Source organism: Erpetoichthys calabaricus, chromosome 5 (assembly GCF_900747795.2).
Source record: "Erpetoichthys calabaricus chromosome 5, fErpCal1.3, whole genome shotgun sequence".
NCBI lineage: Eukaryota > Metazoa > Chordata > Cladistia > Polypteriformes > Polypteridae > Erpetoichthys > Erpetoichthys calabaricus.
Genome location: NC_041398.2, coordinates 183,165,972 through 183,180,343, shown reverse-complemented (window position 1 = coordinate 183,180,343; position 14,372 = coordinate 183,165,972). Strand labels below are relative to the sequence as shown.

At 40.5% G+C, this 14,372-nt stretch overlaps 1 protein-coding gene across 1 annotated transcript in view; it reads right to left on the bottom strand.

The window, feature by feature from the left end:
- LOC127527905 (macrophage mannose receptor 1) overlaps window positions 1-14,372 on the bottom strand; it is a 183,967-nt gene that overhangs the window by 60,297 nt on the left and 109,298 nt on the right. The window contains exons 36-39 of the mRNA XM_051928073.1: window positions 13,812-14,033; window positions 13,269-13,438; window positions 9,110-9,180; window positions 2,584-2,684 (exon numbers count right to left, since the gene is read on the bottom strand). Coding sequence (XP_051784033.1) covers window positions 2,584-2,684; window positions 9,110-9,180; window positions 13,269-13,438; window positions 13,812-14,033 — 564 coding nt within the window. The remainder of the gene's footprint in view (window positions 1-2,583; window positions 2,685-9,109; window positions 9,181-13,268; window positions 13,439-13,811; window positions 14,034-14,372) is intronic.

Genomic DNA, 14,372 nt, shown 5'->3' with positions numbered 1-14,372 from the left:
AATCCAGAGGTGGACATAATCAAACAGTTGAGAGTAGGAGCAATTGAATGCTCCAGGGATCCTGCAAACTATGAGAGATGGCAGTAGGGTGAAGGATTTGGACTCCACAGTGACAACAGGGATGGGAGTCGTTTATGGACTGCATTTGCCAGTACCTCAGCCCAGCTGAGTATACCTGCGTGTTGGTGGGCAGGGTGAGACAAGAGAGAGAGAAGCAAAGGGGGAAGAAATTGGATGATTTGTTGTTATTTATTTGATTTTAATTTCCTCACAGAACACTGAATTTTATTGGAATATTTATTTATTGAAGAATTTTGAACTTGTACTGCATTTATTTATTTGGACAGTGCTCAATTCTAATAAAAAGCACTAAACACTTTTTCACCCTTCTTGTCATTGTGTGTGCTCATTGCACTAGTCCATCCCGGCCAAGACTATCAATGTCCCGGGTTCAGGAAGATGCCCACTGCAGGCGTGCAGGGATCACAACAGCAATGAACACAGTAGCCTTAAGTAAACATTACAATCGAGATGTTATTTTTTGTGGGTATTTACAGTCGTTCCCTTGCTTTTTGTGTGAACTTCTTTGCTTGCATTTTCACTTAAACGTTAACAATGGATGTGGAACGTTTTTTTGGCATACAAAAATGATCAGTGTCCATTTTTGGATATTTCTATCCATCCATCCATCCATTATCCAATTCGCTATATCCTAACTTCAGGGTCACAGGGGTCTGCTGGAGCCAATCCCAGCCAACACAGGGCGCAAGGCAGGAAACAAACTCTGGGCAGGGCGCCAGCCCACCGCAGATTTTTGGATATTTTTTAATTAAAATCAATCAGCACTAAAGATTCACACATCAACCCATCCTCTGAATATACTCAGGTAATGGATGGAACACAACTGCATTGATGCTTACAAACTCATTCATAATGGACCAGTTTGGAGAGATTTATTAAGTCCAGTTTTACTTTATCTGGAAATGGAAAGAATTGGCAACCACCACAGAGATTGTGGCCACGTTGGGATTTGAATTAAATTACCTGGGACCATGAAGCTCCAGTTAAACCAATGTGCACTGTGACACCCTCTGTAAAGTATTGTACACATAATTTTCTTTCATTTTTATATCAACCTATAATTCATATGATATGTAGAAGATTAGTCACAATATAAATCCTGATACTTTAGTGAAAATTATTTTATATGTAAAATTTGGGAAGAAATCATCAGTTTAGAGCATCATTTTCAGCCTTCCTAGTATTATGTAAGGATGACATTTTGAAATATTTTTCATTGGATTGAAATTATTACAATATTTTAATTGTATACCATCTTAAATATACAGTATATGAATGTTACTAGGAGGACTTCACCATCATTCAGCAGATTTTACACGGTGAATAGGCATGTCATCTTTCAGAAAGAAACTCTGTAACACGTAAGAAAAAAAAGAAAAAGATAAACAGTACTAGGGTTCAAACTTGTATTTTCACATGAGTTTACATAAGTAACATGAACTTGTCAAAATCGTTACATTCAAGTACAGTAATCCCTCCTCCATCGCGGGGGTTGCGTTCCAGAGCCACCCGCGAAATAGGAAAATCCGCGAAGTAGAAACCATATGTTTATATGGTTATTTTTAGAATGTCATGCTTGGGTCACAGATTTGCGCAGAAACACAGGAGGTTGTAGAGAGACAGGAACGTTATTCAAACACTGCAAACAAACATTTGTCTCTTTTTCAAAAGTTTAAACTGTGCTCCATGACAAGACAGAGATGACAGTTCTGTCTCACAATTAAAAGAATGCAAACATATCTTCCTTTTCAAAGGAGTGCAAAGCAAGCAGTCAAAAAAAAAATCAATAGGGCTTTTTGGCTTTTAAGTATGCGAAGCACCGCCAGTACAAAGCTGTTGAAGGCGGCAGCTCACACCCCCTCTGTCAGGAGCAGGAAGAGAGATAGAGAGAGATAGAGAGAGACAGATAAAAAAAATCAATACGTGCCCTTTGAGCTTTTAAGTATGCGAAGCTCCGTGCAGCATGTCCTTCAGGAAGCAGCTGCACACAGCCCCCCTGCTCACACCCCCCTACGTCAGCGCAAGAGAGAGAGAGAGAGAGAGAGAGAGAGAGAGAGAGAGAGAGAGAGAGAGAGAGAGAAAGTAAGCTGGGTAGCTTCTCAGCCATCTGCCAATAGCGTCCCTTGTATGAAATCAACTGGGCAAACCAACTGAGGAAGCATGTACCAGAAATTAAAAGACCTATTGTCCGCAGAAACCCGCGAAGCAGCGAAAAATCCGCGATATATATTTAAATATGCTTACATATAAAATCCGCGATGGAGTGAAGCCGCGAAAGGCGAAGCGCGATATGGCGAGGGATCACTGTAATTCCAAGGTCACAGCATTTTCCCCTTAAGCTTTAGGCAACAGTTCTGAGACCACAGCCTCAAAAGATAATACGTCTTTTTTATTTTTTTTATGCTTTAGATTACTTTTTTGTAACATCCAGAAGTGACGAATGAGCGTCTTTTTAATCACAGACAGATAATGGCGACTTGGTGCCTCATTTAGTTTGCTTACCTGCATGTCTGCTCATTTGAACACATTGTTCTTCTCCATTCGCATCATTAGGCTCGTTTGCTGCCCAGTTGATAAATGTAACTGGCGACATGTCAAACCATCTGCAGGGCAAAAAAAGGTCATTAAGTTATCTGAGTAAGTGGTCTGCTTTGAGGGGATGCTGATCCTTTCTGACATAGGGACTCATGATAGCTTACCTCCTGTGCCGAAACCACAAAGCGTTTTTTTAACTGATTGCTTGACTATTAAATCACTTGTATTTTTCCATCAAAAATGCTCAAGTGAAAATATGGAACATCAACATTATATTTCCAAAAACAAATTTAAGTCAAGGATCTGAAAAATTCAATAATGCCTCCTTACTAGTATTGATCAGTGAATTTTGCAAAAACGTTATTCGCAGTGAATTAACTGTGTTTGGGTTCACCCTTGTCTGTCAAATTATTTACTGATAATTCGGCCAGTTTAGGAGAACTTTTTCCCCAGCGCCCCATAATGCTTTGCAAGGCCAGCATGACATCCACAAGGAGCTGTAACGGACAATATTGAATAGGACCATCCCCTGGGTATATAATGCTAATCATTTGCATTACAGACTCTGTGAGACTTGGTTAGTGGTAAAACAGATAACTAAATAATACAGGTTCTCAAAATTTTAATTTTATGAAGCATATAGAGCATAAATAACGAATTGTCTTTGCTTGTCACCAAATGTGCAGGTCCATCTTCGAGTTCCATATCAGTATAAGAGAAGGAGGCACATGCCTTATGCATGCATAATTAGCCATGTGCAGATAAAAACAAGCCTTGAAGGAGCCTGACTCCCATCCAAAACACAAGAGACTCTATAAAATAATAATAATGAAAGATTTATTACTATTTATAAGACGTTTCTATCTTTTTGATAGCAGAAAAAGCGTGAAACATCAGCACAGACAGTTTTGAGAGCCTTCAGTGTGACTTCAAAAAATATAATGAGCCAGTGGCTTCAATAAGGACAAGCCACTTTGAATTTTCTGCCTTTTAAAGACCTACACATTTTATCTGATTTTTCACTATGATTTCGGTATTTCTGCTTGTTTTGACAAAATCTATGATTGTGCATCTCTGACTGCATTCTTTCTTCTTTGAAAGCTCAGGTCACATTTTTGGCCACAATAATCGGTCTAGGATAGTTGGCAGATGTTTCCCTAGCCCTCAGTGACACTTGATGATTGCACCATTATAATCCCATCAAATCTAGTTCAGTTAGTCCTTCTCCATTGACTGCAGTGCGTTTCACCAAGTTTGGCAATATTTGCAGACACTTCCATGATTTCTCTGAACTTGAGTTCAAACTCCAACTCTTTACACATATTCATTAGCCATTCTCTTTCATATGCGAACGTGCGACAAACAAGCATATTTAGATCTGGCCTGTCTGTTTGTAGCCATAACAGATGATTCAGTAGAAGTCTACAAATCCTGTATTCCGTAGCATTAGAAATCACTTTTTGATTTCTTGTTTAATTCAGTGGATACATAGATTACGGTGACTCAAATGCACCCATGTTGCAGAACAACAAATTTAGTGGTACAGTGAATTGTGCTCAAGGACAATTAGCAAAGCCACTGCTTACTTTTGTACTGAGCTGTTAAAAGTGCAATATATGAGGCTGGGAACGTTTTCAATAGCTAAAGAGAAAAAAATAACAATAAAAAAATAATTCAGATCTCTCTACAGCACACCAAAAAGTGGAAAATCAATTTGTGGAGTCTTTGAAAGGGTTTCAATATTGTCAGTAAAATTATTTAAAGGTGACACAATATCTGCCTTTCTGCTAACTAAGCCTTAATGAATCTGACAAATAGTTTGGGCAACAAAGCCTTTGGATACTCAAAACTTTTCAAAGTGCTAAAATTCTACTTCAGATATGTAAATGTTACTGTTTATATTGATCTCTTTAACCTAAGGCTCTTAAACTTTATTTTGAAATTTTAGTGAATTAAAGGCAAAAATGTATGAATAAATAAATGAGATATATATCCATCCATCCATTATCCAACCCGCTATATCCTAACTACAGGGTCACGGGGGTCTGCTAGAGCCAATCCCACCCAACACAGGGTGCAAGGCAGCAAACAAACCCCGGGCAGGGCGCCAGCCCACCACAGGGCACACACACACACACACACACACACACCAAGCACACACTAGGGACAATATAGGATCGCCAATGCACCTAACCTGCATGTCTTTGGATTATGGGAGGAAACTGGAGTACCTGGAGGAAACCCACGCAGACACGGGGAGAACATACAAACTCCACGCAGGGAGGACTCGGGAAGCGAACTCACTATCTACCTTTTCTCATTTTTTGCTTTGCACTCCCCCCACCTCCATAACCTATTGTCTGTGGGGGAGGAGCGAAATCTTTAGATTTGTCAAAAATTTCTCCTAACTGCGAGGCAGCAGCGCTACCCACTGCGCCACCGTGCCGCCCATGCAATATATCTATCTATCTATCTATCTACTGTATATCTTATAAGTATACGTCTACGGGTGGAAGTGTGTGTGTCTGTCCGGCCCAGAAGTGAGAGGTGGAGACGGGGTAAGGGCTCCACCTCTGAGGAAACAGAAAACTCGCTTAGCCGCTAATAACGCAAGCGAGGCCAGCACATCAGCAAAACAAAACCTCAGAAGAAAGAAACAGTTGCTTAGCTGCTAATACACAAGCGAGGAGAGCACATCGGCAAAACGAAGCATCCTAGGAGAGAGACGTCCAGAGTAGTTCCTTTCAATTACCTGAGATCTCTACATTTCAATTTTTTTCTGACAATTTCAATAGTTTCTAGGACCGCAGGCTTTTTACAGCATGGGCTTACACAACTAGTTTATATACATATATACACACTAGCTGTGCCACCCATCTAAGAAGGGTTAAAATCTAAGTCATCAACATAGACCTCAGTATCAATGGTTGCAGTGCACCACTGATTGGACTACATACACAAATATTCATACATTATACATGGTGCATTCAGAAAGTAAAATGTCTTTCATGTAATTATTCAAACCCCTTGTTGTGGCACTCCATATTCTTCTTGGGTGCATCCTGCTTGCTTCAGTTCTCCTCGAGATGTGCCTAGAACTTGACTGGTGGCTACCTGTGGCAAACTGAATTGTTTGGATGTCATTTAGAAAGGCACACACCTGTGTATATAAGGTCCAAGAATTCAAACTGTATGTCAAGACAAAAATCAAGTAATGAAGTTCAAGGAACTCTTTGTGGTGAGGCACAGATGACGGCAAGGGTATATAAAGCCATTTCTAAAGCTTGCAGTATTTCCAGGAGCGTAGTGGCCTCAATAATTGTGAAATGGAAGCGTGGAACCACTAGGAATCTTCCTAGAGCTGGTCATCTGGCCAAACTGAGCAACCAGGCAAGAAGATCCTTGGTCAGGTGATGACCAAGAACCCAATTGTCAGTCCACTGCTGAGATGGGAGGACTTGTCGGGAGGATGACCATCTCAGCAGCACTCCATCAAATAGAGGTTTATGGTAGAGTGGTTAGATAAAAGCCACTCTTGAGTAAAAGACATATGACGGCTAAAGCTCTGAGAGCTTTAGGAAGATGATTCTCTGTTAAATGGGCAGAACTCCAAGCATTATGACTGTCAAAGATCAGGCACTGCTCATCACCTGCCTAATATCATTTCTACGTAAAGCATGGTGATGGCGGCCTAATGCTATGATGGTGCAGGAATAAGGAGAATGGTCAGAACTGAGGGGAGGATGAATGCAGCCAAATACAGAGAGGTCCTTGAAGAACATCTGCTCCAGAGTGCATGTGACCTCAGAATGGAGCAACGGTTCAACTTTCAGCACAACAAAGACCCAAAGCATACAGCCAAGACAATGCTAGAGAGGCTTCAGGACAAGTTTCTGTCCATGGGTGGGCAAGCCAAAGCCCAGACTTAAACACTATAGACCAGGCATGTCAAACTCACTACCAATGGTGGGCCACTTTGACTGCCATACGTGCGTCAGTGGGCCGCATTGTAACAAATACTATTATACAAAGTTACTGTAGCTTTCTTTCCAATATTGAAAACTTTAAAAAATGTAACATTTACAAAGTTTAAAGTTTAAAGAAAAGCAATTTATTTCCATACAACAGCATACAATTAGAGTCTTAGCCTCTTAGCTAGGTCCTTATATAGGAGTCGTACAGTCTGAGATCTATTTCTTTTGTCCCGACACTTGGCATCTCTTGTTAGTAACCAGTTTGTCAATATCAGGCTTGAAATCTTGTGCAGCTGCAACTTTTATGAGGGATGAAAGGTGCTCGACGGTAAGTCTTGAGCGATGTGGGGTTTTGGTGGCTTTCATTAACGAAAACAATTGCTCACAAAGGTAAGTGCTTCCAAACATAGACAGTACTCTCGATGCCAACTTATGGATCTGCACATACAAGGGTGGCAGGTAAGCATACAAGCCTGGCACACTAACTTCGTTGTATTTTGCCTTCAGAATAGAACCTGACTGCAGTTCAATCAGTTCCATTTGGATATTCTCAGGCGCATTCTCAACTTTGTAAGAGTATGGTGACATAAACAGCGCAAAGTCCTGTTCGTGTGAACTGAAATCACGAAAACGCTCACTGAATTCATTGTTCAGTAATCCATCCATCCATTATCCAACCCGCTGAATCCAAACACAGGGTCACGGGGGTCTGCTGGAGCCAATTCCAGCCAACACAGGGCACAAGGCAGGAACCAATCCCGGGCAGGGTGCCAACCCACCGCAGGACTTGTTCAGTAATTCAAGTTGGAAAACAAATCCTCCAAAAATCAAATTTTACTTTACTAAGTTTACTTCAAAGTTTATATTGTAAAATAAGCCGATATGCAAAAAGCCCCCTGACCTACAGTAATTTTACAAAATCAAAATCACAAATATTTGTTAATAAACAACTCACCAACTTCTTGCATCCACTTCATATCTTCAGCTGTAGTCTGCACTAACTGTTCATTACAATACTAGCACAAAATTACATAAAACTAGAGCAAAAAAACCATGAAAATATACAAGCTATTACTACTCGTGATGGTCAGTTCTGCCCAGTGGCCAATCTCAGCAGCCCCACCAGTAGTGTAGCGTGCCAGGCTGCTGCAGCCTAGCACTTCAGTTGCGACGTCGCGGCTCATTAACATTGGTCAAGGCTCGTGGGGATTGGGGGATTAGGGTTTAGTGTCATGCCTAGAGTATCAAGGAGATGACGCCGCAGCTGCAACTATACTAGCAGATGACGTTTCCGGTACGGTAATGCCATGGGAAAATGCGCTTTTGTTAGAAGGTGGAAGTAAGAAAAGTCAATAAGTAACAACGAAGATGCAGAATGATTCAATCACAAACGATAGTAATCATTTTGTACAAGTTTAGTGCTAACTGGGATCTGTGATGCGGGCCGCACAGATTTCTGTTGTGGGCTACATGCAGCCTGTGGGCCGCGAGTTTGACACACCTGCTATAGACCATCTGTGGAGAGACCAGAAGATGGTAGTTTACAGAAGTTTCCCATCCAATATAATGGAGCTTTAGAGGAAATCTGGTTGGAAAAATGGAATAAACTGTCCAAACCCTTGTGGAGAATTACCCAAGAAGACTGAAAGAAAGGGCTTCTACAAAGTACTAAATTTAGAGTCTGAATACTTTTATGAATGAGAGATTTCAGTGTTTCATTTGTAATAAGCAAATTTTTCTGAAAGCATGTTTCCACTTTGTCATTAAAGGTTATTGAGTGTAGACTGATGGGCAAAAATGGTAAATTGTCCATTTAAAATTAAATCTGCATACCAATAAAGTGTGCAGAATGTGAAAGGATTTGAATGCTTTCTGAATTCACTCAATGTGTGTATGTGTGTCTATCAGTGTCTGTCCACGTCTATCTGTCTGTCTCTATCTATATACAGTAGATATAATTAGTACTATATTAAATGATACAAAATAACATGCAAATAAAATGTATACCAACATTCTACATGAAGGTGAAGGAGCGGACTTTGTATATAAAAACACAGTCTTGAACAGTAAGTGGATTTCAAACAGAAGTTCATTTGGCGTCTATTTAAGTTTATCTTTTGCACAAGCAATAAATATAAGCGTAGTCCAAAATAACACAGGGGAACACAGGACAAAAAATATTATAATTAATCAATATGCAGCCCTTAATGAAAGCTGTGACCATCATGCCTAATTATTCAGAAACAAATTAAACATATGCCACAATGTCAAAATGGTGATAATAGGATAAAACGTTACATTTTCGTTTTAAAGGTAGTTTGCTGAAATATGGCTGATTATTTCCGATATTTATGTGACCTAAGATGCTGAGACTTCACATTAAGAATCACTTAATCCTCTTTCTCTGCAGCTCAAAATGAATAAAATGTGTGCAAACAAAGTGGACATGTTCAACTAATTCAGATTGTCCAATTTTGTTTCAGGGACTCTTGTGGATTTCCTAGTACTGTATAACGAACCTGTATTCACCGTTGGTTATTCCGTCCTCTTTCAGCCCAATCCATGCATAATCAATCGATCCTTTTCCAACCTGCAAATAAACACAAATACATTATGTATGTTAAAATTAAAATTTATTTATTTTACTTGAATGTGAAATTATTTTTAAATATTATATTTTTTAAGGTATGATGCATACCTTAAACTAGCTGTAGCCAGTTCATACACATGTACTGTATACATACTTAATTTTTACAAGTTTTTCATTATTTCTTTTTGCTTTAAATTATTTAAACTTGTTAGTGCTAAATTATCTTCTGTTAATCAGCAGTGCGTTTTGTTTCTAAGGGAAAATCTGACACAAGAAACCAAACAGCGTACAAAATATGAACTTCATCCCAAGACAAACAAAAGAACTTCTCTTACCCAAATGGCCAACATGGCACACATAGAACCATTTTAAAAAGACTGGCTAGAAACTCAAATTGATGAATCCTGTGATCAAAACTTTTGATTTGGTACTACTTATAATCTATTAGTCACATACAGTTATGTAATACATAAAGAAATTTTTACTGATGAAGTCTTGTTACATAAAAGGATAGGTCTTCATGTCACAAAGCCAGTTTAAAAAAAACAAAAAACAGCAAGCGCAGTTTGAAATGCGGTGGGGCCTGCACATTGAGGTGGTGCAGGTAAAAACATGAAGTGATGGCGGTGCAGTTGACGAGGGAGTAGACTTGTAAAGAGGCACATGCAATTTTAAGATCAGTGTGGCCGCTCTTCATTAGTTGCACTGGGAATTAAATTAATTGAGGATAAACAGAGAGGGAGAATGAAAGGAAGGAGTGCTTGAGACAAAGTCTGCTACGGGATTGTGGAGACAGGGGAGAAAGTGGATCCAGATTATGCTCTGCGGGTACGTATCGGAGGTGGCAAGTGCCAAACCTATGGGAGGTTGAAGTAAAGTAGCACAGAGGTGCGGTCGAGTTTGGGGCTTCACAGCTTCAGGTTTGTTGACACAAGGCAACATAAACAGGAGAAGTCACCGAGGGAGGAACTGCAGTCAGCATGACCATAAATCAACTGCATGTGTCTGCTTCTTTGAAGGCTAGAGTCAAAGGGGACATTTTGGGAGATACTGCCAATGGAATTTGACCTGATTTTAACTATTTTGATATTTACTTTTCCTTTTCTAATGCACAGTGTGTTTAATGAACATGAACTGTGCACTTTTGGTGAATTTCAGTATTGTTGCATCTCTCACTCCCGGTTGGTCCATCACTACTAGGAGGTCAAGAGGACATTTGGGTGCAAGATTCATGTCCAGGATGGTGGCCCCAGGCAGACTAAGAGATTCATTATAGGAAGTACCTAAAATGTTACCAATCTTCCCAAAATGCCAAAAGGATACTTTCTTGATCCTTTAAAAAAGCAAATGGAAAACACTTGTTACTTTTCAAATGAGTACAAATTTAGAATAAAAGGGTAGTATTTGGACATAAACTCTGGAAAAATGCACACAACTTTGGTGCTTATCAAGGTCAGAACAGGTCAGGTTGGGGAGCATCCACTGGTACAGTTACATTGCCGCATCTACCACATGACGAAACAGTTCAGGATCCTGGTTGGGAAAATAGGCAGACATGTGGTCCAGTCCCACCCTCGGGAAAAGACCCTCTATCTGCCGCTGCCAAGTGTTACGTGGGCGTTCCCTTTGTCTAGTCCAGCCACTTGGGACCTCAGCAATGAGGAACCTGACAGCCAGACCACCCTCGGGGAATTGCGCTACATGGCCGTAGTGCTGTAACTTACAATTCCTCACAATGCAGGTAATGTGCCTCATTCGGGACTCCATGAGCAACTGCTCATTCAACACAAAGTCAAACCAGCGGCACCCAAGAATTCTCCGAAGAGACACAGTACCAAAGGAGTCCAGTCCTTGTCTCAGGTCACTGGATAGCGTCCATGTCTCGCAACCGTATAGCAAGACACGAAGCACAAGGACTCTAAAGACTTTGACCTTCGTGCTTTTGCATAGATATCGGGAGCACCACACACCCCTTTCCAGCGACCTCATGAACCCCCATGCTCTCCCAATCCGTCAACTGACTTCATAGGAAGAGTCAACAGAGACATGGATGTCACTACTGAGGTAAGTAAACCTCTCGACAAGGTCGACACTCCCTCCACAGACAGACACACTGCTGATGGCTGTGCCCAAGAGGTCATTAAAGGCCTGGATCTCAGTTTTTATCAGGACACTCATAAGCCCAGACACTCAGACACCTCGCTCAGTCTCTCAATTGTCTCTCAGCCTCAATTGAATCTGCGAAGATCACAGCATCATCAGCAAAGTCAAGATCAGTGATTAATTCTTCACCAGCAGATGCCCCACAGCTGCTGGACCCCACGACCTTACCCATCACCCAGTCCATGCAAGTTTTGAATGGAGTAGGTGCAAAAACACACTTGTGATGAACCCCAGAATTAACTGGGAAAAACGCAGAGGTCCTGCCTCCACTCTGCACAACACTCACTGTACCAGTGTATAGGCTGGCCATGATATCATGGTTTATCAAGACTGATATAAATTGAGTTTTAATTTGTAATCAGAGGAGTAATGCCAGATTTATTTTTTAATAAATACGCTTTTCTGTTCTACCTGCATGCAGAGTATCAAATCAAATGGGAACAGCTCCCACTGATCAGAAGGATGATGGACAGAAGGAACAAGTCAATGACTGATTACTACAGCCTCATTATCAGCAGTTCAATCAACTTTGAGTCAAAGTGGAGACTGGACAAAGGTGGAATTGTCAGGAGAAAGTGAAACCAGAGAAAGCGAAGGAAGGGGATTTGGAGTACGTTTGGTAAGTAAGTGACAGCGGACTAATATTTAGTTAAGTCCTCTGGGGCAATCAGTGTTGTGGATTATATACAGTAAAATGTCCAAAAATCACTCTGTAAAAAGGTTTGGGGTATATATTTAGATACATTTGTATTTATTCATTTGAAAGATCTATAGGTGAGTGATTAGGGGACACTCATTTTGACTAGACAAAGAGATTCCTTAGCTTATACAGAAATAGATAAGAAAGACTGCTAACAAGTATTAAATCATTCTATAGGCTGAAAAGTTACTAGGAAAGTTAGAGATTTAAAATACCCAACTTATCACATGATTTGAGCTACACCAAGTTTTAGATGAGGCTAAAAGGAAATCTTTTGTTTTATAATAGTAATATATACATATATATATATTGTATGAGTATCCATATGTATTAAACTTTATAAAATAATGTATAATTCCACGGTGGCACGGTGGTAGCAGTGCTGCCTCACAGTAAGGAGACCTGGGTTCACTTCCCACGTCCTCCCTGCGTGGAGTTTGCATGTTCTCCCCGTGTCTGCGTGGGTTTCCTCCCACATTCCAAAGACATGCAGGTTAGGTGCATTGGCGATTCTAAATTGGCCCTAGTGTGTGCTTGGTGTGTGTGTGTATGCGCCCTGCGGTGGGTTGGCACCCTGCCCAGGATTGTTTCCTGCCTTGTGCCCTGTGTTGGCTGGGATTGGCTCCAGCAGACCCCTGTGACCCTGTAGTTAGAATATAGCGAGTTGGATAATGGATGGAAGTATAATTCTTCCACACAAAAGTGCCTAAAAGAGATCAAGCAGAGCTACCTTAGGCTATTATGAAAAGATACCATAATGTTTAAACGTTTAGGGGACTGCTGTTATGTGCCCTTTCTCTGCTGAGAATATTGGTTGTCTTAAGGGATGTCCCTGGCACCCTGGATGGATCTAAGGTGAAGTAGAAGTAACTATTTTAGCTCTTTTGTATGCAGTACCAGGGATCTCCTGTACCTATTAAGTACTGCAGATGTTGTATTACTACTAGATAGATGGTAGAGAACTATAATCTGCAGCCTCCATGTGGGATACACATCCAGTGCAGGATGTTATCTGTCAGCATACTTTTTATAACTTTAATGGGCCACAAATACTGCAAATTAACTTCAGATTTTGAAGAGCACAGCTCAGATGGATTAGGTATACTTAATGTGGGGAGGCCACTGAAGAAGAAGCAAATAAAATAAAAAATGTGGAAAATCAAAAGGATGCAATGCACTGAATGTATTTCCTCCTGGTAAGAAATAATCTAGATAACACTCTCACCATGCCTGTGAGGAAACTCTGTTCTTCTTCATCAGCAATAGAAACAAGTTGCGCCCCTTCTTCATAACATCGCATTATGGCGGTGTAGACATCAGTAATGTCAGTGTCATTGTAATAGTAACAGATTTCCTTATATTTTCGCCATCCTGGATTTTTGCCACAATCAGGTGCTATAATTACATTAAATGACAAGAGATAAAATAGACCTTTATTCTTACAGTATGTAGTCATCTGAGCCAAGTTTCTCCAATATTAACATTGTCAAAAGTTATTTAAATTTAGAGTAGCAGTGCTGTTTTAGCAGCTCCCATGGATTAAGCCTTGCAAACATCAAAAGAATATTCACATGGACAGCTTTCAAAACGGGATTTGAACCAAGGACGTTCAATCCCTGAGGTGATAGCGCTACTCGGTGCACCACCCTGCTGCCATTCCATATTCTACTTTTCTAAAATAACAAATGATTCAAAGGAACCATGTTGTTCCCTATAAGATCATAAGGTGTTTCGCCTGCAAAATACAGAATCATAGCTAATAACACACCTGGCACATCTGGAGGAGGATCTGGTGGTGTGATGGGCTGATGACCCTTTGGAATTTGGCAGATCCAGTCTCTCATAGCATCACAGTTGAGGTCATTCCAGTAAGAGGAGCCATTTGCAGTGATTCCCATCTCAACACAATTCTCTCTGCCCAGATGATTGTTTGGTTCATTAGGTCCCCAGTTAGTGTAGCTAACTGGAGAATTATCACTCCACTGGTAACCTGTAGAAGACATTTAAAGGTAGCTGTAAATAATGCATCAAAGCAAAAATGTCACAAACCAGCTAGTAGTTTTATAGTCAGAGGACAGAAATAAGAGAGCTGGTAAGCATCTCTGCTGAGTAACAGTTACCCATTTTTGAAGACTCCATGTTTTCATTATAAATGAATCAAAACCTAACTCAAGTGGGTCATAACACATATTAAAGTGTTCTTCTGAAAGGGACTGAAAAGAATTAAAAGATGTTGAACTAAATATGGAGTTTGCATGTTCTCCCCGTGTCTGCGTGGGTTTCCTCCCACAGTCCAAAGACATGCAGGTTAAATTGTCCCTAGTGTGTG